The following is a 23,125-nucleotide window of genomic DNA, read 5'->3' as shown; positions in this document are numbered from 1 at the left end:
GTGGGACATCCAAAAGCAGTGCCAAAAGGAAAATGAGGGAGTGGGGAAAATAACCCAAGGCTAAAACATAAGAGCCCTTAACATGGACACAGGATCCCTGTCTGAAAAATAAAGGTTAAAAGAAAAAAAAAAAAAAACACCCCTCAAGAGGGAACAGCCCTCTTAAACAGCAGCCTGCGAAACTTTGCGACCAAAATAAACATCCGCAGATGCCAAAGTATCTACCTTATATAATTTGGTAAAGGTATGCACGGACGACCAAGCAGCCGCCTTGCAAACTTGCGATATTGAAGCCTGACCACGGAAAGCCCAAGAAGCACTCAGCGCCCAAGTAGAATATGCCGTGACCGTGAAAGGTGCAACCTGACCTTTAACTACTTTACCACTGAGTACTGGAATAGTACTGCGGCAAAGTGGCACGATCCCGTCTGACGACGTAGACCTACGTCGCCAGACTCCTCCCCTGTAGGCGGCGCTCGCTCCCGCTGTTTTCATTCACAGCGGGAGTCGGGCCAGGGGAGGAGCAGCGGCGATCGCTGTGTTAACACAGGCGGGCGGATCTCCTCAGTGACAGATCGGAAGTGTTCAGCATAGCTGGACATCCGATCTGTCCCTGTCTCACACAGTCACCTCCCCCCCCACACGTCAGTAAGCACCAGGCATACATTAACCCCTCCCTCTCCAATAAAATTAACCCCTTCACTGCCAGTGTCATTTTTACAGTAACAGTGCATATTTATAGCACTGATTACTGCAGTAATGTCACTGGTACCCCCAAAAGTGTAAAAAATGTCAGTCAGTCAAGGGTCCGATCTGTCCGCCGCAATGTCGCAGTCCCGCAAAAAAAAAAAAAAAAAACAAAAAAAAAAAAACACACACACCAAAAATGACAAATCTTTCCCTTTGTTAGTAAACGCAATAACTTTTGCGCAAACCAATCAAAATACGCTTATTGCGATTTTTTTTACCAAACATGGGTAGCAGAAAACAAATTGGCCAAAAATTAAAAAAAAAAAAAAAATTGGTTTTTACATCTTTTTTGGGGGAAATTTCATATAAAAAAAAAAAAAAAAAATGTTAAAAACTGTTATTTTTTCAAAATCTTTTTTTGTTTATAGCGCAAAAAGTAAAAATCGCACAGGTGATCAAATACCACCAAAAGAAAGCTCTGTTTGTGGGAAAAAAAGGACGTCAATTTCGTTTGGGTACGGCGTCGCACGACCGCGCAATTGTCAGTTAAAGTCGCACAGCGCCGAATCGCAAAAAGTGGCCCAGAGTCACCGTCTGTCTGATCCATCTGGAGATGGTAGCCGAAGAAGCGGCCAGCCTTTTTCTTGGTCTGTCCATAACCACAAAAAGCGAGTCTGACCTCCGAAAAAGACTCAGTAGCTGCCAGATACACCCGAATCGCACGAACCACATCCAAGGTATGCAAGGCAAATTCATTGGGATGAGCCGGCTTGGGACACAAGGAAGTCAACACAATGTCCTTATTCAAATGAAAAGTCAGACAACTTTGGGCATGAATGATGGACAGGGATGAAGAACCACTTTATCAGGACTGCGACAGGATAGGCCGCCAATTCCAATACCCTGTGGGCCGAGGTATTAGCCACCGAAAATGTCACCTTCTGGGATAATGTAGGCAAGGGAATCTCCCGAAAATTCTCAAATGGAGGTTTCTGGAGAACCGAAAGTGCTCAATTTAAATCCCATTGCGGCAAGAGACCATACAGGTGGAGTCACATGTCGAACCCCCTGAAAGAAGTTGCGAACTAAAGAGTGCGCGGCTGGGGGGGGGGGGGGGTCGCTAAAAGAAGATTTCTAGGGAAGACATCTGGCCCTTGATGGTACTCAAGGCCAACTTCTGATAAACACACCGTTGAAGAAAGGTTAAGACCCGAAAGAAAAGGATCGAAGATGAGCGCCAATCGACTCAATCCAAGAAATGTATGCTTTTCACGTACGATAGTATATCTTGCTGGAAGAGGACTTCCTCGCCTTCACCATAGTAGGGATCACTGATCCAGACAGACCTCTATCCCTCAGTACCTGACTTTCATTAGCTAAGCCATTAAAACCAGCGACTATACAGCAGGATAGCAGATCAGCCCTTGGGACAACTGGTCTTCTCGGAGAGGAAGCCCCCAAGGGACGTTTACAGCCACCAGAAGGACTGGAACATCCGCAATCTTCTATCTTCAAAGGAACTGCGGAAGAAGCCTTAGCCGAGGTGGATACTGGCCTTACCGTGTCCCTTGGACGCCTGCGGAGTCTTATAGAGGACCCTGTGACTTCGTCACAAACTTTAGTATCCTTCTGTGTAGCTGAACCTGCATGTAAGACTGTGCAAACAGAACTGTCTTGAAGGTGGCTACCACCAGACTCAGAACCTGTATGCAAAATGGGAGAGAGAACTATCTGTGTGACAGCAGCCAGTCAATCCCAGCCTGTGGTCCCTGAAGTTTGTGCGGGGGGGGGGGGGAAGGACCGCCCTGGTCAGAAATAGAAAGTAATAGAAGTAAAAATGGATTTTTGTAAAATCTTACCGTAAAATCCTTTTCTCTTAGCTCATCGACAGACGTAGTCCTCGGTGATACACCACCTTCGGGTTATGTTACCTCCGCAGGAGCAGGACTAGACAGGAAATTAAAAAGCTCTGGCCACACCCTAGGGGCAGTCCCAGAGGGTATATCCTCTCTCTCTCTGCCTCAGCAAATCAGTTATGTGAAAAAGCAGTGCTTAGAGAATTTAACCCAACCCAACTCCAAAACAGAGGGGCGGGGACTACGTCTGTCGATGAGCTAAGAGAAAAGGATTTTACGGTAAGATTTTACAAAAATCCATTTTTCTCTAGCGCTCATCGACAGACGTAGTCCTCGGTGATACACCACCTTCGGGACGTCCCAGAGCAGTATCCCGACTGAGGGGTGGGAAAATGGAAATCAAATCCCAATCTAGAAGGCCCAACCGGTGCCAACTAGAAGTTTACAATGCTCATCCTTAATGATGAGACTCAACAAAAAAATTTTTCAAACAGAAAAAAACCCTCGAGGTAGACCACCGGTCTCCTCAAATTGCAGCCTGCAAAACCTTGCGGCCAAATGAGGCATCCGCCGATGCCGTTACATCAATTTTATAGAATTTTGTAAAGGTATGTACCGACGACCAGGTGGCCGCCTTACATACCTGGACCACTGACGCCTGATGGCGAAAGGCCCAGGAAGTACTGAGCGCTCGAGTGGAGTGCGCCCTAACAGGGAACGGAGGACTCTGACCCTTAATAGAATAAGCCTGTACCACCGTTTGTCTAATCCATTTGGCAATGGTCGCGGCAGATGCAGGCAAACCCTTTCTGGGGCCATCCGTGATCACAAAAAGTGAATCCGTCTTACGGAATGATTCCGTAGCTTTCAGGTACACCCTGATTGCCCGAACCACATCCAAGGAATGCAACGCATGTTCCCGATGATGCTTGGGCTGAGGACACAAGGAAGGTAGTACAATATCTTCATTCAGATGAAAATCTGAAACCACCTTAGGAAGAAAAGATGGCTTAGGATGAAGTACTACCTTATCCCTATGAATGACTAGGTATGGAGACTGGCATGATAATGCAGCCAGTTCTGACACCCTGCGAGCAGAAGTAATAGCCACCAAGAAGACCACCTTCTGGGATAAAGTAAGCAAGGGAATCTCCCTGATGTTTTCAAAGGGAGGTTTCTGTAGAACCGACAAAACCAAATTAAGATCCCAGGGCGGTAAGGGCGCGCGGACTGGAGGAGCCAGGTGCCGCACCCCCTGGATGAAATTCCGCACCAAGGATTTGGTAGCTAAAGGTTTCTGAAAGAAGATTGCTAATGCTGAAACTTGACCCTTGATGGTGCTCAAGGCTAGCTTCTGCTCAACCCCTTGTTGCAAAAAGGCCAATATTCGAGACAACGAATAGGTACGTGGAGGAAATCCTAAAGATTCGCACCACGCAATATAAGTCTTCCATACCGGAACCAGGCGGGCACCAACTCCTGACCGTACCCCTCTCCACCGGGGCGGGAGGGCTGTCGATCGATACAGACGCCGTGACTCATGGTCTTTGGCGTTTCAGCGAGACGTTTAACTCGCGGGTTCAGTCCTTTAATGGGACTTTGTCGCGGCCGACTCAGCGCGGAGCTATGGCCTGCACGCGCTCGTAGGCTGAACTGGGGTGACCACCGGATCTCAACATCCAGCCCGTCGCCCAGTTCAGCTTTCTTGCTTGAAGATCTCACAGGAACACTGGAGAAAAAAAGCTGTCCAAAAATCCTTTTAGAAAAAAATTTCTTGCCAGGACCTAAGATCCCAGCAAGGTATCTAGGTCCTTACTCCTAACTAGACAGAAAATAACTGATTTGCTGAGGCAGAGAGAGAGAGGATATACCCTCTGGGACTGCCCCTAGGGTGTGGCCAGAGCTTTTTAATTTCCTGTCTAGTCCTGCTCCTGCGGAGGTAACATAACCCGAAGGTGGTGTATCACCGAGGACTACGTCTGTCGATGAGCGCTAGAGAAATCAATTCCCTGGACAGGGGGAACCTTAGTTCAGACCACATGAACCTTTGCAGGAATTAAATTCGCACAAGGAGACTCCGGAACTAAAAAAACCTAAAAAAGGACAACCTTTGTCCCCCTTTCTGTGTACCCCCAAAAGAAACATTTCATGGATCTCCTCAACACTCACAAACAAGGTCCCCGGGGCCTGAAACCAGTGAAAATGTCCCCCCCACCCCAATATTAAGTGAGGGTAGACCTTCATGCTAAAGGAGTCTTGTCTGCTGGTCCAGGGAAGCTAGCTCTAGGCTTACCCAACCAAAGTTGCTTGGAACCTCTCAGGGAAAAGATCCATTCCCCTTATTCTCCATGCCAGAAGCACAAAATAGTTTTCTATGGGCTGAGAAGGAGGGCCCCCATCTGCGGCGAGGCTCCTTCCCTTTCCTTGACTGTGGCAGGAAGGTACTCTTCCCCCCATGATCCTATAGATGTCATCCAGGGTAGCCCCAAACAAGTGATTGCCTTCAAAGGGCAGATCAATGAGAGCTTTCTTAGGAGGCTTGGTCTGGGGACAAATTCTTAAGCCACAGCACGTGCGTAATCACCACCGCTAAAACAGAAAGCTTGGACAGCACAGGAGCTGTATACAAAGCTGCATCACAAATAAACTGCAGCCCATGGACCAACTGGTCTGCTAAATCAACATAAGCAGCAGGGACCTGCTAACCCCCCCCCATGGCAATGAAGAGAGATAACACCGCTCAGGCTAGTCAAAGTCCACGATTCAAGGTGGGTGCTGAGCCTCAGCTCGCCACCAGAAGCATGAAAGAAGAAAATGGTCGCACACCACCACGGAATCCAATAAAGGAAAGTTTTTTTATTCACATGAGTGGTACAAGGTACAGCAGGCTAGGACAGTAGACGCGTTTCACACGACTGCTACATGCATGTTCACTACCACCACCACCACCCCCTCGGGTCCTAGCGCAAAAGCTTGGCCCATTCAGTTAGGGTCTGAGACACCAGGGCTGAGGCAAAGACTTTCCACAATGCTGAACCAGTCATAGTAAACATGCTGCGTGCCACAGCCTCCGCTTTGTCAGTCCGGTCCTTAAAGGACAGGGATTCCTCTACTGGGATCATGGTTGCTTTATTCAACCTGGAAACAGGAGGGTCCACCACTGGTGGACTAGCCCACTTTTTTAAAAGGGACTCCTCAAACGGGTAACATACAGCAAAACATTTGGGGACCATTTGCTGCTGCGACAATGGAGGAATCATCCTCACTATCGGATGGATCAGGGGGTGCGATATTAAATCCCCCTGGACGGGCCGCGTCCACGGCAGCATCAGAATCCGATGAGAAAGCCTAAGCAGGGGAATGTGGGGGGATGCTTCTTCCCAGGCCTTTGCCCACATACCACTTCCACCCGTGACACTAAGGACTGCAAGGCCGCTGTCAGTACGACCATGGGAAGCTGGGGTTTCGAGGGACCTGCCAACTCCATGAGGGGGGTCAGTGATGGAGATGTGACCCTGAGGCTCCATATGCAAAGGAAGATCTTGCAGTACAACAATGATCTTTTGGCACCACTAAAAGGATCCCCTCAAGGCACAGGGTACCTACCAGCAGAGAGATAACCGGGACCCCCAAAGACTCAGCCTACCGACCGGAGGAGCGCTAAGAATCGGAAGCCAGCATCATCATGAAAGCGATCCCTGTTCATATGTCCCGGGCACAGGAAGAGGAGGAGGAGCTTCGGCATCCCCACAAGGCTTCAGTTGTCTCCAGCATCTCCCAGACTAAGGGCAAATAGCCCCCGTGGCATCATCCGGCTACAAAAACCATTGCCGCCAACCGGGGACCAGCCAGACTAAGGGAAAATGGCCCCCGTGACATCATCCGCCTACACAAACATGGCCCCCACAAACACTGAAGTATGCTGCCAGGATCTTTCCTGCACCCTCTGCAAGGGGATCCCCCCCTGAAGGTAGGACACACTTTTAGGGAAGACTCTGCTGTGTACTCTGCAATGGGACAGAGAGTTTGGCATATGTTGGCATATGCCAAGACACCACACACACACACACACACTTCTACATTTATTTCTTATACAATTCAACACCATACAAGTATGCAGTCTTTAGATCAATCAGTACATTTCAAATCACAGCCAGATGCAAAATAATCTAGAAAAAATACCTAAAGTTCTCAGAAAAACATGAAAAAATTTAAAATCATATTTGCTGATACTGCTCCAGATCCACAAATATAGCTTACAGCCAAAGTTAATTAAACTGCTGTACACCCGAAATGAACATATTTATATAAAATGTGTCTGGTATGTGATGTACCTCTCCATCATTGTGGATGTTATAATAAAATAGCTGGCAGTAGCAAAAAGCCTCAATGGAATGGCGTATATAAATATATATAAATGAGTCAGCCCTGAAGCTGATGCGCAGCATCATCAAAATAGCAGTTTTCTTAAGGAAAATAAATGAGATGGTGTCAGGGCTTCAAAGTTATGTTGTCAGAACTTAACGCTGTCAAGACTTTTACAATTATCTGTACAGATCTGAAGGAAAATGTCACAGTAAGAAGACTCATTTATGGAGTTGCACAGCTTTTTACTTCTTTAAATAATCCTTTTATTCAAGATGATTAAATTGTAACTCCACCCAAAAATGTACATTTCTGTTAAAGGTGGCAGCAGGCAAGTTAAATCCTATGTTGCTTTTGGATATCTCTTGTCAATGCAGATGGTAACATTAAGTTACATTCATCTGTTACAGTCAATACACAGCAACACAATAGTTCTAGTCCCCTGGATGGATCTTGGTAATAGTAACTGGGAAAATCTTTTCTCAGAGAGGCTACATAGACAAACTACAAGGCAGATCTCTTATTAGAATTTTCAGAAATACAAAGTCAAATGGGTAATTCAATCCACTCTCCCCGTACTCACCTTGAGTGTTCTCCAAGTATTTTTGAAATACACACTGGCTATACACACTGGCCAAGATAGCTTCAAGTTTTTTTCTTATGGTCGGACATTCATAGAAGTAAGAGAACTTTAGGCAGCTGATTAATTAGGAAAGGTAATGACCCAGACATGGTCTGTGGCATTCCAATTCTAGGGTCTAATGAATATGGGTACATGTATTATGACTGCACTTGACAATATTAAAACTGATACCACAACCTATTACAACATAGAATACCATGGCCGAGCCAAATTTTAACCAAAGTACACAATAATTATGCAAGGCTACCTTACCTTCGACCCATCCAGACTAATTATCCTGTAGACATTCCTTGTGCTATCATAAAAATAGGACACAGTAACTGCATGTTTGCTGGTAGGAACCCAGTTCTTCTTTGTGTTTGGATCAATCTGGAAGACATGGGCTTTGGTGCTAAAGATGGGTTGCTCTCTGGAAAGAAGAAATAAAGAATTGGTATACTTTAAAAAGAAAGCACACAGCACAAAGCATGAGACCACATGCAATAGGATTACCAACAGCAACATACAAAAAATTAAATAAAAAAAAAATATAATTTATATATATATATATATATATATATATATATATACACATACATATACATATACATACATACATAGGGGATCAAAAGTTGGGCACCCCAGGTAAAAATTTGTATTAATGTGCATAAAGAAGCCAGGGAAAGATGGAAAAAATCTCCAAAAGGCATTACATTACAGATTAGGCATTCTTATGTCAACAAAAGTTAGATTTTATTTCAATCATTTACACTTTCAAAATAACAGAAAACAAAAAAAAGGTCTGCAAAAGTTTGGGCACCCTGCAGAGTTAATATCTTGTACTGCCCCCTTTGTCAAGTATCACAGCTTGTAAACTTTTTGTAGCCAGCCAAGAGTCTTTCAATTCTTGTTTGAGGCATCTTTGCCCATTCTTCCTTACAAAAGTCTTCCAGTTCTTTGAGATTTCTGGGCTGTCTGTCACGCACTGCTCTTTTAAAAGGTCTATCCATAGATTTTCAATTATGTTGAGGTCAGGAGATTGTGAAGGCCATGGCAAAACCTTCAGTTTACGCCTCTTGATGTAATCCCCCGTGGACTTCGAGGTGTGTTTAGGATCATAATCCATTTGTAGAAGCCATCCTCTCTTTAGCTTCAGCTTTTTCACAGATGGCATCAAGTTACCAACCAAAATGTGCTGAAATTTTATGGAATCAATTTTTCCTTCTACTCGCGAGATGTTCCCTGTGCCACTGGCTGCAATACAACCCCAAAGCATGATTGATTCACCCCCATGCTTAACAGTTGGACAGAGGTTCTTTTCATTAAATTCTGTGCCCCTTCTCCAAACGTACCTTTGCTAATTCTGGCCAAAAAGTTCAATTTTAACCTCATCGGTCCACAGAACTTGTTTCCAAAATGCATCAGGCTTGTCTATATGTTCATTTGCAAAGTTCAAACGCTGATTTTTGTGGTGAGGCCGTAGAAGGAGGTTTTCTTCTGATGACTCTTCCATGAAGACCATATTTGTACAAGTATCTCTTTATAGTGGAATAGTGTACCACAACTCCAGTGTCTGCCAGATCTTTCTGGAGGGATCGTGCAGTCAAACGTGGGTTTTGAATTGTTTCTCACAATCCCGCGAGCCGTTCTGTCTGATATTTTTCTTGGTCTTCCAGATCTTGCTTTAACTTCCACTATTCCTGATGACTGCCATTTCTTAATTACGTTCCGAACAGAGGATATTGACATCTGAAAACGCTTTGCTATCTTCTTATGGCCTTCTCCAGCTTTGTGAGCGTCACTATTTTCAGTTTCAGTTTTCAAAGACAACTGCTTAGAAGATCCCATGGTGCGGATTGTTGGGGCAAGGTCAGAGGAGTCTGGGCATTTAAAACCTTTGAGATTGACATCACCTGGTCTTCCCAGATGATGATTGAGAACAATCCATGACACTGGCAGGTCTCAGCCTTGCAAAGGGGGCAGTGCATGCTATAAATTCTGCAGGGTGCCCAAACTTTTGCAGACACCATTTTTTTGTTTTCTGTAATTTTGAAAGTCTCAATGATGGAAATAAAATCTAACTTTTGTTGACATATTATAAGAATGTTTAATCTGTAATTTGATGCCATTTGGAAATGTTTCCATCTTTCCTTGGCTTCTTTATACACATCAATACAAATTTTTACCTGGGGTGCCCAAACTTTGATCCCCACTGCACACACACACACACACCTTTTGAAAATGAAACCAGGCCTTTATTATAGAAATACAGTAACATCTGCTGTACATATTTATCCTTTATGGAGTTAAAATAAAATTTGGACTTATTGAAGAGCATGTATGGCGTTGCAGATGGTCTATCCATTTACTTTTGAAAAATTACCATCTTTGTTCCATACTCCTAATTATTTGGGTAAAAAATAAAAAACGTGATCGCGGTGTCATCTGAGCTAAACCAGGATCCATTCTTTTGTCAGAAGTTTGCCAATATATGTTGCATTTGTCAACCTAACTCCAATTAAAACATATTGAACTTAAGATTAAGTTGAGTTGGATACCTGGCATGATGGCAGGCTTTACGAAGACAGGGTCTGAGGTAAGTATTTTCTTAAAAATCTAATGAAAAAGAAGAGGAAAGTTTGCAAGACAGATGTAGGGGGCAGCAGGAAGAATCACTGAGTGCACCAGAAAATCGATACTCCAGGATTATTTTTTATTTTTTTTTCCACAAGAGCTTTAGGGAATTCCTCTTCACTGGAGCTGGTTTCTTTTTTTGCAAGTAAACCTAATATTCTGGTGTTTATTTTGCAACAGAGTTGCTTTAAGTACATGCAGTTTAGGCAAGAGGTTAGATATCTGTATATTATGCTTAGATTTCTGTCACAAACGCAAAATAAAGTAAAAAGATAAGTAGATTGGCTTGAAGTAGATTGTAGGCTTTTAGATGCCTCCTGCCTGCCGAAATTTTCTGTACATGTAGCACTGCCCCCTAGAGGACTGCTGAGAATTAAATTTTCTGGATTGCCCTGGGTTACCCTTAGCAACTGATAGCAGACAAACAGCATTGAAAGTCCTTGGCTCAGTCAATTATCAATCCAGGGGATGTTGGGATTTGTGGTTTTATTTAGAACTGGGATGGAAGAAGGGATGAGTGGGATACTCCAACTATGAACTAGGCACAATCTTGAGGACAACTCACTGTAGAATGCGGCAAGGCCGCTGCTTCACCCTGCCACTGAAGTGAAGATAGTTTTTAAGATTCCTGCTTGATTATCCTTCAGGGTTCTAAACTTGGCATCCCCTTTACTTTTACTGCCTGTGTGTGCTGACACCCGTCACTTGACTCCATCCACTGGCGTTATTCTCTTCCTGGGCAGACCCATAGCAAGCTTCCCAGTACTCAAGGACACTTTTTCCCAGGGTTGCTCTGCCTTCACCTCCACCAGTCCGCTTTCCTGGACCTCCGGATTCAGCACCACACTCCTGGTCTACAAGGCCGGCCGCCTGTGACCACCATCCACAGCACACAGAAGGAGAGGCAGCTGTCACCCTCCTTCTGGTACCCGGCTTCCCACCCAAAGACTCTGGAAAGAGCCTCTTGTGCTCCTGGCTTTTATATCCTATCCCATGATGCACTACATTCTGTGCCAAACCCATGGGACGTATCGAAGCCTGTGTGTCATTGACTGGGTTTCCTCCACTGGATGCAGTGGGGACACTCCCTCACATGGAACACATGAGCAGGCCTAACTAATGATCAGGCTCTCCTGATAAGCAGAAGGAGCTACTAAGCTTAACCTACCTAGCACCTACCTAGGAAAGTGCTACATACATACTCTAAACAGAAGCAAATAAGAGTTCAGCATTGTGCAACTGTAAATGTTCATTCTTTTTTCTCATGTACATAGCTAGCATGGTGTCCCCATAGGGTTTAGTAAACTATACATGATGATCTGCTTAATTCAAATGGAACGAAAAAGAAAAAAAAAAAAAAAAAAAGTTTATTTCTAGTGAGAGTGGAAGTAAAGCTTTCACCTCCACCAGACAGACAGACAGACAGACAGACAGACAGACAGACAGACAGACAGACAATCTCCACCTACCACATTTATAACATTGCCAACAATCCAACAAACTAATATCATTCTATGTCTGCCTATCAGTGTGTGACGGTCACCTCTGATGTCAGCTAATGAATGACCACCTGTATCTCAGTGTGCCTATGTGAGTCCATCACTGCCAAGGTCAAGGATCATCTGCCAGTGTGTTCAGTACTATCAGTCTGTGTCCAGCAATGGCACGCAATTCATGATCTTTAGAAATGCCGTGAACTCGAAGTTGGTTTATCTTGCATCTTTATTCAGCAGGGCAGCAAACAAACAGTTTCAAATACAGAAGGTTTTTTACATCAAATCCAAAAGCATAAAAGCAAACATCTGTGTGCCGGGCCAATAACCAAGCTCAGCTCCTGACAAACAGGCAGAACTTGCACCTCTTGTGTTCTGTACATGTGGCTTTTCCACCAATCAGGCTCCCAAACCATGTAGTGAAAAAAAATTCCTGAGCATTGGTACGCTTGCATACATAAAGGCCTATGGACAGCCAAGACTAATTATCTTGGGCTACCAGGTAAGATGTAGACTCCGGAATGGAGCCTTTATCCCACCCATAGCTCTAAAAAGCCTCTGGGCTCAGGACACAGACCTATGCGAGAAACCTGGGCAACACACACACACCACCCAAAACCCTGCCAGCCAGGGCGTCATAATATACAAGAAGGGCTGCACATAAATAAAGTGTGTATAACTGGACTGAAATGATTGATTAAATGTACATGCCCCCTTTTCTATATCTTTGCAGGATCTTTTTATGCTGAACATGCATTAAATATATAAAATTGTCATGATTTGTTTATTTATTAAACAAAACTATATCTGCAATTTTTAAAACTCTGACCTATATAGTTAGTTATTTAGGTTTACCAGCCCATTAAATATAATAGGGGTCAAACTGGACTTTTTTTTTTAAATCGGGAGACTTTGTTTCACAGACTGCCATCACACATTTCGCTGTGCTGAATGGACTTTTTCATGGTACTTTTACACAGGAGGACATTGACAACGCCTGGCGGGTGTTGTGTTGCTTTAAGGACGCTTTATGGTGCGCCAGAAAGCGCCTTATCCACCAGAGGGAGAGGATGTCCATTGAGGACTGTCGCAGACTGGTTCACAGTCTGCTCAGAGACTATAACCTGATGGATCTCATGGAGGAAGAGGAGGTCTGAAGATTTCCCCTTCCCCCCACTCTCCCTTGTGTGTCTTTGTCCATTCAATAAAGCTTCGGGCCTGTGATTTCATTCCCCTCCCCTTACCCCTCTCTCCCACCCCCCCATCACACCTGTTGCTTTTTTGAAATGTTACAGTATTGATACAGTTTGAGTAACATAACGTATAGACAATGTTATTTAGTTTCATGCTTCAGGGGTATTGCGGCGTCATGCATGATGTGATGGCTCGGGGTATCCTTACTCCGCACAACACATCAGGCATCATACCGCAGAATGAATGTATGTGATTGAATGTATTTATTAGTATGACCGGAAATGTATTGTAATGTAGTGTATTTATGCGCTGCGTCGCAGTACAGGGGAGAATGTACCCCGACAAAAGTATTCTTTTTTGTATATCTTTTATGCAAATAAAGATTACATTTTCAACCAAAAAAAGTTGTGGTAAACTGGACTTCTTTGTTGCAACAAATTAGAACCACATTTTGTAAAGCTGATTACAGGAACTACAGGGCAGTGGGACATGTAGGCAATAGGCATAGTATGATCACGTTCAGATTCCTTGGTCTGGGACTGGGTGCCTAAACAAAAATGGGTCAGTCCTCTCAAGAGACTTTTTATGGTCATGGGGAAACTTATACCGAGAATGTACAGAGACTTCCCTTGCTGACTTATCCTTCTGAAAATGCTACTTGATAGGATACTTTCTCAGTTATTGATCTAGAATACGGGTTTGTATCTAGAGTTCTTACTTCACTATTACACTCTTCCTAAAATGTATGCTGGTCTGCAAAAGCAACAAGCATTTTCAGCAAGATAAGCTGTTGGTAGCCTAGACAATTGTATTTAACCTATCAAGAGAAAAAAAGGATGTGCACTACAGATACCTCCTGTGTTTGCTTACCAGGTGGGAAATAATGAACAAGAATTTCTTCATTTGTTCAGTCACAAGTTTCCCAGAGAAGCTTTGGCCTACTGTGCCTATACTGTAGGAAGCTAAAGAAAATCGATCATAGTCTAATCCAGGCAAAAATGGCCAGATGAGAAAAATGGTCATTCACTGATTACAGGCACCCTTTGGGCCCATTCACACTGTGCATTGGGTTAACAGTTGGTAAAACCTCATGCTTGATTACACAGTCTGGGTTCGTCACTAGCTCACAAAAAGTATATTGTAGACCTGTAAATGGTCCAGAGACGACAATTAAATAGATAACTTGTGGACCGATGCAGATTAACTGAACTGAATTTATTCTTCCTTGAGAAGACAAGATAAAAAGGGGGAAAATGCTCATCTTGTTGAAATACATAAATGTACCACATACTGTATACAATGTACTTTAATTTTAAAGAGACTGTCTCTAGAAAAAAAAAAAAAAAAAAAAAAAAAAGTAGAAACTGCAGCAGGTATAAAGTACAAGCACTTAAAAAAGTCTTCAAATCTGGCTAAATGCTGGGCCATTCTGAGTGGCAAAGCCCTGACATTTCTAGGTTGTGTTGGAGATTTCTTATAAGGCTGGCCCTCCTTATGCATATTGATCAATCACTGACCAATAGGAGTGTGTCAGAGGTAGAAAGGGGCAGGCAAACTTAGGCACTTTAATTGTTGGAGCACTGCCTTGGTTTTTAGCCATACATGCAGGCTTTGTGAAGATGCTGTAGGTATGTGCAGGAACCTCCTGTATATAAGGTAATATTAAAGAAAGAAAAAAAAAAACAACAAAAACACAAGGTTATACTTACCTACTCTGTGCAATGGTTTTACACAGAGCATCCCTGATCCTCCTTCTCCAGTCCTGGAACTCCTGGCTCCTCTCCCCTGCTGAGTGCCTCTATAGCAAGCTGCATACTGAAGGATTTTTACCTTCATGCATCGAGCACGTGAAAGTAAAAACCTTCAGCCTTTAAAATCACTGTATCTCTATTTTTTGAGCACACTTTTGCATAAATCCTCTTTAAGCCAAGCTATACTAATTATATATATATATATATATATATATATATATATATATATATATATATATATTTCACTATTTTAATCAGCTTCTTTTGTTAGCATATTCATGGGTCTAAACAGATTTACATCTCTGCAAGTGGTGTGAAGAGAAGCCATTTATATGCAAGCAGTTTATTTTCACTTAGGCTTGGTGTTTGCAAACTTTCTACGTCAGTGTGTCTCATTTGGCATCCTTGGGGATCACTTATTTTCATGGTACAAGGAACATTCACCTATACCTATTTTAAGAATCTTTGCTTCATTAAATGTTACTGGACAAGAATTAGCTCAGTGTTGCTAATGGAGATCATAATTAAAAGATGTCCCCACCTTATAACGATAACCCCCACCTTACAATGTAGATGTGATAGTAAAAAGTAGCTGTGCAGACAGTATTTTCATTAAAATGCATTTGTCTGTACCAGCTGTTGAAGCATCATTTGTGCCACCCATGACATCACTTCCGGGTTTTTGCATGGAGACCCGATCCGAGCCGAATGCAGCTTTGATTGGGTCTTCGGAAGCCGTGCAGACTGGTTGCCCGGGTCTCCTGGTGGGACGGAAGACCTGGGTGAGCCGTGGAAGGTGGCGGGAGGGGGGGGGGGGGGAAACTACGTCCCCTCCCGCTTCTTGTAATGAAAGCCGTGTGGCTTCTCAGCTGAATCGGTTGTCATTACAAGACAGCCGACCATTGGCTATGGACGCCAGTACCGGGGTAATGCTTCTAGCTGCAGGCATCACTCCGGTACAAGCACTTTCCCAAAATATCAGCAATATCGGTAACTTCCGGGGGCGACTCCGATATATCGGGGACAGTGCATATCGGTCGATCCCTAGGTATAACCCCTGTAATGTTTATTTTTGCCCTCTTTGTTCCAATGGGGAAATTTCCTTTAATCACATATCGGTATCGGACGATATTTTGTACATCCTATGTCAGGGACAGAGACTAGTCTTCCCCCCCAACCATTAGGTGGCGATGCTCATACAAGGGTAAAATGATGTTAAATAGCATAATTCCATTTACAAATGTTATTGAATATGCCACTCACATATGTACAAGTTAAAAGATATACTGTAAGCAATTCCACATTAGCAGATCTGCTGGCAGATCGGTATCTCACCCACTTGCCGTAAGGGATACCCGGACGGAGCGGTATCACCCGGGTGCCACTTACGGTAAGTGAGTGAGAGACGGTTCGGTATCGGGTGGGTGAGAGATGGAGCGGGTGAGAGACAGGGCAGTATTGAGTGGATGCCGAACGGAGCAGTATAACCCCCCAGGTATCACTTACGGCAAGTGGGTGTGGAATTGCTTATATCTTTTGTACATATGTGAGTGGCATATTCAATAACATTTAAACGGAATTATGCTAGGTGACATCATTTTACCCTTACATGAGCAATATTTGGAATATCAGCAATATCGGCCAGTTCCGGGGCCGTTACAGATATATCGGCAAAAGTCAATATTAGCCCTCGATATATCGGCCTTGCCGATAATCGGTCGATCCCTAGTCTTAACCATATTGACATACACTGCATAATAGGGATTGTTTTTCTAGGTTTAAATGATTTGTAATAAAATTTAACTTTTTATAATTTGGGTGGTTGTCTCTCTCTGGTACCAGTAAACACAAGGTGTTTTTTGGTATATAGTCTGTTAGAACAGGCCCAAGAAACAAAGCCCAAGTTAAATAGCCTTATTGGAAGTAATGGGGAGACTTGCACACTATGCATGAAAATTCTAGTAACCAGTACGACAAAATTAAAATCATTTGACTGAAATTTAACTGGCCATAGACATTAGATGGACCTTTGTGGAGACCTGCTCTGCCACACATTACAACCACAGTATTCATTAGAACACATCTGCTATAGTTCATTAACTACAGTATTATACCCAAACCAATCAGTTAGGGGTATCTGCACTGTACCCACAGACTAAAAATGTTCTAACTTGGTCAAACCAAAATTGGTTTATCAGGCAATGTCTGCCTATGTACATCTTCACTTTGTTCAAGAGGGGCTGGGAGAAAAAACAAAAAAAAAAAAAAAAAAACACCCCACACAATTCCACTAATGTTTGCCTACTTCAGATTTATAAGGGATTCACAGTAGTGTTGGACTTGGGTGTCAAAGTCTGTCTAATTTAAGCCCCGTACACACGTACCGATGGTCGGCTTACAAATGTTCCTCTTTTCTCCCCGGGATGTCGGTGTCTGCTGAAAAGTGCAAAGACAGCACAAGGACAGCACAAGAATTTTGTCCGCCGACTGCAGAAGTGATGTCATGTAATGGTTAACTTTCCCTGTGTTTTCTATTTTCTGAGCATGCCCAGTCTTGCAAATCTGCGGTCTGTCGGCCGAATTGTGTACTGACAGGCGAACAATCGTCCGTTCTGGTGTCGGCATACAAATATTTTCATGTTTGCACGAAAGACTTTTGTCCGCGGATTGTGCGCAGACATCTGTCGGAGGCACCATACTAACACGCGTACAATCGGCAGATCCTTCGTCCACCGACGTTTGTATGCCGACGATCGGTACGTGTGTACGGGCCTTAAGACTGCAAGAGGAGAGCCAACAACTCAATTGGCTCTGCTGCAGTGTACATGTGCGAATAGTGAATCTGCCAAAAAAAGGGGAGACTATCGGGATGACCTTTTCTGCATGCTGCTGCTCCATCATTTTCCAGTTAGCAGGCATGAGGTGTGTTTTTAACCATGCTGTGTTGCTGCTACTGTCCAGGATCTGGGTAGACTGTTTGGCAACTAATATTATTTCATACATATATATCAAATCTTGTTCCTAGATTTAGACTGACATTTTCACCCATGGTCCATCTCTCCTATTGCCTGGATCAGTGGAACATGTCGGTTTTATAAATGTTGCTTCTTTTGTCCACTCTTATATTGTCCTTTCTGCCTCCAGGGTACAAAGCACTCAGTGGGGGGAAAAAAAGCCTTCCCATGTAAAGGAACGTGCAAAATGAGAAATTTGCCATTCGATTTGCTTTCCCCAGCTTGTAATCGTTTTTGTACATTTAATGTATAATATATATATATATATATATATATATATATATATATATATATATATAATTTTTTTTTTTTGACAGGTACTTTTGTGAAGGGATCTGGGGAACTAAAAGACCCCAAACCCCTCCTCTGCACTTAAAAGCATTCAAAACGCCAAGTTTGGCTGTTTTGAATGCAGTCATTTTTTTAAATCTGGCGACAGACCCGGAACTGATTCCATGACATCACTTCCGGGTTTTTACATGGAGACCCGATCAGAGCCGAATGCTGGTTGCCCGGGTCGGCGGGAGGACGGGGGACGGACGTCCCCTCCCGCTCCTTGTAATGACAGCTGAGCGGCTTCTCAGCCGCATCGGTTGTCATTACAAGACAGCCAACTGTCGGCTATGGACGCCCGTTTTCCTGGGATCGCGGCATCTGGCCATCTGATTGGCCGGAGCTGCGGTGACGTCACTCCCGCGCGGGAGCCAAACGGTCACGGCACGGGGCTCTGAAGGAACGGCACCAGTGGCCGTTCCTTCAGAGCGCGTGCGCCAGTGACATCACTGGCTGCATGTAAGGTAAATATCTCCTAAACGGTACATGTTTAGGAGATATTTACAGTACCTAGAGGTAAGCCTTATCCTAGGCTTACCCATAGGTAAAAATTGCAGAGGAGGGTTTACTTCCTTTTTAAAGCGGTTAAAAAAACGCTCATTGAAAATTTTTTTGTCAAAGACATGTAGCTAAATACATTTTGGCCTAAATGTATGACAAAAATTGAATATATTGAATATTTTTTAACTGTCAAAGTATAAAAATAGTTTTTTCAAAATTGTCGCTTTTTTTTTAATTAATATCGCAAAAAATGAAAAAGCGCAGGAGGTAATCAAATACCACCAAAAGAAAGCTCTGTTTGTGGGAAAAAGGACGTAAATTTCGTTTGGGTACGGCGTTGCATGACCACACAATTGTCAGTTAAAGTCGCACAGTGCCGAATTGCAAAAAGTGGCCTAGACGTAAGGAGAATCCTCCGGTGGTAAAGTGGATAAGGCTTACCTATAGGTATTGTAAATATCTCCTAAACATGCACCGTTAGGAGATATTTACTTTGCATGCAGCCAGTGACATCACTGGCGCATGCGCTCTGAAGGAACGGCCGCTCGTGCCGTTCCTTCAGAGCCCCGTGCCGTTTACCATCGGCGCGCGGGAATGACATCATCGCAGCTCCAGCCAATCAGATGGCCGGATGCCGCAAACCCGGAAGAAGGGCGACAGAACATGTCGCCCATGGACAGGTAAGCGGTCGGCACTGTGGGGGCTTCAATGTTAGGTAAGTATTTCATAATGAGCTAGTGTGCGATGCATACTAGCTCATTATGTGTTTTTGTTTCAGGTGTTCATTTTCAGAAGGTGAAAACCAAAATGACAGTATTCTATAATCTGCTCTACAGCCGTGAAGACGCACAGAGGCTACATTTCATGATGTCCTCAATTAAACCTGACCATTATCAATCTGAAAACTGCTCTTGCAGGGAGCCGGCCGACCAAGGGATGCCTGAAATCTGACTTAAATCCTAATGCAGACTTCTGGGGAAATTGGTGAGCCAATCAAGCAAGCCGGAAATGATGTTTCTGGGGTGCGGTCAGTATACATTCTGTGTACAGAACCGCACTCACCTGTCCCACGGTCCAGCGATGCGCCGTCTTCTCCCTCTCTGCTCTCCGGCGCCGGCATCACTGATGTGGGCACCCGGCTGTGACAGTTTGCGGCTTCACAGCCAGGTACGCACTGCTCATGCGCGAGTTGCGCTATGCGTCGTGATTGGCCGGCAATCTTCTGGGACCTCTGACGTGTCCCAGAAGATTGCAGGGAGGGAGAGAGGAGAACTTCCGCTCAGGGCGCCAGCGGAAGTGGGAGCGGGTACCTGTCAAAACTAGGTACCCGCTCCCCCCCCCCAAAAAAAATGACATGCCAAATGTGGCATGTCAGGGGGTTAGGACAATTTAAAGCAGAAGTTCCACTTTTGGGTGGAACTCCGCTTTAACTTTTCCAGCAGTGTGTAAAGGGGGGGTGGGGAGCCAACTGCAAGGGGCTTTTTTTTCCTTCTACCCTGGAGTTGATCTTTGAAGCAGGAGGGGTATAGAAATAAAATCTTTGGGGGTCCACCACTCCACTTTGTTATGAGATGGTCAATAACTGTAGTGAGCAACTGCGGCTCTGCCATTATGTGTCTGGGAGTAAATGTCAGTCTTCCCATCGTGCTTTGCCTTTTGGAGTCAGGCTTGTAACTCGGTCTTGCAATGCATCATGGGAAATGTAGTTTCCCAACAGCTGGAAGGTTGCAATAAGTCAGGTGGTTATTCAGTTTTACAAGATCCACCAATAACCAAAATATCAATGATCGACTGGACCAGCCCCTTAGGTGTCGTCACTACAGTTGTTGGTGGGGCCAATTGGTACTCGAGATGGAGTAAAGGAACACAGAGACCAAGGAAGGTGGCACAGAGACCAAGGAAGGTGGCACAATTAAGAGAGCACTTTGGTAGGCTATGTTACCGGAACAGCATCTGATGAAGGCGGTGGCTGACAGGTAGTACAACTGTGCAGGTGCCTTTAGTAACCAGGTAGACAGGTCCTCATCCCAACTCTCTAGGGTTCCCGGATGGCAGAGGCAAGCGTAGTGTCCCTGCACCTGACCAGAACCACCTTCCTAATGCCTATGGAGGCTTCAGAGTAACAGAGCTCCGCTCAACCTCCATTCTCATCTGTACAGTGGTCAGCTGAACAGCGCCACCTACATCAGGGAGGATAAACTGCTCCTGCCTGTACAATTCAAACTCTAAAATTAGCACTTGGCATTTTAGCTCAATTTTAATAAAACACTGTTGGGTTAAATTTAACAAGAAACTTACTGTTCCAGTAATACTGAAAAAAAAAAAAAAAAAAAATCAGGAGAAATTGTAAGATTCATTATTCGTTTTTTCCTTGGCTGCCATAGAAACCAAGAAAACCGCACAGTACTACTTTTCGAAGAGATAGTAAAATCAACAGGTATAATTGCTTAGCCGCACAATGAGTTTGGAAGAAGACTGCTTTATGCAGGAGTGTGTTAGGACTACTCAACACTGTTAGGATTACGTATTGCCTGCTTCTCTTCTCTGTATAACAGAGGAAGATATATTTAGTCCACAAAAAGATAATAATTGGGAACAATGCTAACTGATAACAGTCCAGAGGAAGTCATCAGCTTTAAAAAAAAAAAAAAAAAAAAAAACACACTTTACCTTAACACCTTACCTTTAGTCAGTAAGATCTTAGTAATTTCTATGCACCAAAGCTCAGTAGCAGTGCACAGAAACGCAAGGACAGGCTGAGCGCTCCAGTGCATTGTGGGAAAAAAATGCAGACATGCTGCATTTTTGTGCATCACACTCTCCACATCTGAGGGCTCCACTGAAGTGTGAACTATATGCTGTATGTAAAATATACAGTATACACACACGCACTAAATATAATTTTTTTTCCCCTGGGATATTTATCTAGTCAGTTTGTTAATCGTTTCAGATGCTTTGGCGTAACAGATGCACTAGATGGGCAAGAATGAGACAACATCCAAAACAGGAACGGTTTTACTGGTGGAGGCAAATTAAATTTTTTTCCACTGCTCATCTTCTGACTGTTTTTTACTAGTTTTGTATTTGGCTAGGGTCAGTGTCACTACTGGTAGCATGAGGCGATACCTGGATCCCATAGAGGTTGCACAGGTAGTCCAACTCCTCCAGGATGGCACATCAATATGTGCCATTGCCAGGAAATTTGCTGCGTCTCCCAGCATGGAGGAGATTCCAGGAAACAGGCATTTACTCTAGGAGAGCTGGACAGGGCCAAAGAAGGTCCTTAACCCAGGGCTTGACAAATTTGCCTGAAATCTAGGAGCCAGCTAAAAAAGTTAGGAGCCAGTTTTTTTTTTTTTAAACTAACAACCAAGCTTTATTTAATAAAACGGATACTAAATTTACACATAAATACGACTAGAACCCCACTCTCTATAGCGCAATTGGATGGAAACAGACTGTCTGTCTGTTTCCATCCGATGCCATCTGATCCGATCCATGGGATGGATAGAAAATAGAACCACCATCCGTCTGTTTTTGGCAGACAGGATCAGATGGCGGCAGATTACCGCTCCATAGAGGAGAATGAAGGGTCCGATCAGGTCTGTCTGAAAAACTGACAGGCGGACCTGATCAGACAGCCCATGTGAAAGGGGCCTTCAGCTGTGGCACGGCGATGATGGAAAAAATATATTTTTTTTTTTTTTAATAAGAATTGAAAAAAAAAAAAAAAAAGAAGAAAAAAGATGTTTTTTTTTTTTTTTAATAATTAAAAAAAAAGAAAAAATTTTATTTTATTTTTTTTAATTTAAAAAATAAATTAATAATAATAACCACACTCCCTGTCCACTTACCTTTAAAGAGGTTGTAAACCGAAACAAAATTATTTTTTTTTTTTTCTTTCCATCCTGAAAGAGAAAGTCATAATGAGCTAGTATGCATCGCATACTAGCTCATTATCAAATACTTACCTTAGAACGAGCCCCCGCCGCGCGCTTACCTCTATGACGGGCGACATGTCCAGTCTTCCGGGATCGCGGCATCCGGCCATCTGATCGGCCGGAGCCGCGGTGACGTCACTCCCGCGCGCACGCGCGCGCGGGAGCCGACGGTCACGGCACGGGGCTCTGAAGGAACGGCACGATCGGCCGTTCCTTCAGAGCGCATGCGCCAGTGACGTCACTGGTGGCATGAAAGGTAATATCTCCTAAACGGTACATGTTTAGGAGATATTTACAGTACCTATAGGTAAGCCTTATCATAGGCTTACCTATAGGTGAAAGTGTCAGAGGAGGGTTTACTTCCTCTTTAAGCAAAGGTAACTGGACAGAGAGATGAAGCCTGCAAAAACTTCCCATCTCCTTCCAAAGAGCAGATGAGAGGGAAGGCATTGAGAACATGCATTACTCCCGGCCACCACAAGAGGGCGCCAGTTCCCCTAGCCTCTCATCCCACAGAAGAAGGCCGAAAAGCCAGGGCCTCAATTTATGGACGGCGTGGAAGTCCGTGCACTCGGGAAAGAAGGTGGGGGCGCAAAAGGGACAGGACACCTCCTGTAGGGCACCCCAGGCGCCAGGTTGCTAATTCTAGTCGCAAATGCGACCTGGCGCCCGGGGTTTGTCGAGGCCTGCCTTAACCCATCAGCAGGACCAGTCTCTGCTCCTTTGTGCAA

The 23,125-nt window shown here is 44.1% G+C and overlaps 1 protein-coding gene across 3 annotated transcripts in view; it reads right to left on the bottom strand.

Annotated features, from left to right (window-relative positions):
- The window catches only part of HOMER1 (homer scaffold protein 1), a 206,228-nt gene that overhangs the window by 155,132 nt on the left and 27,971 nt on the right, over positions 1-23,125 (bottom strand). For all 3 annotated transcript variants that reach the window (XM_082243796.1, XM_082243794.1, XM_082243795.1), the window contains one exon: positions 7,807-7,963. In XM_082243796.1, coding sequence (XP_082099922.1) covers positions 7,807-7,963 — 157 coding nt within the window. The remainder of the gene's footprint in view (positions 1-7,806; positions 7,964-23,125) is intronic.

Source organism: Pelophylax lessonae, assembly GCF_965119305.1.
Source record: "Pelophylax lessonae genome assembly, chromosome: 1".
Lineage (NCBI taxonomy): Eukaryota > Metazoa > Chordata > Amphibia > Anura > Ranidae > Pelophylax > Pelophylax lessonae.
This window is presented reverse-complemented; position numbering and strand designations above follow the sequence as displayed.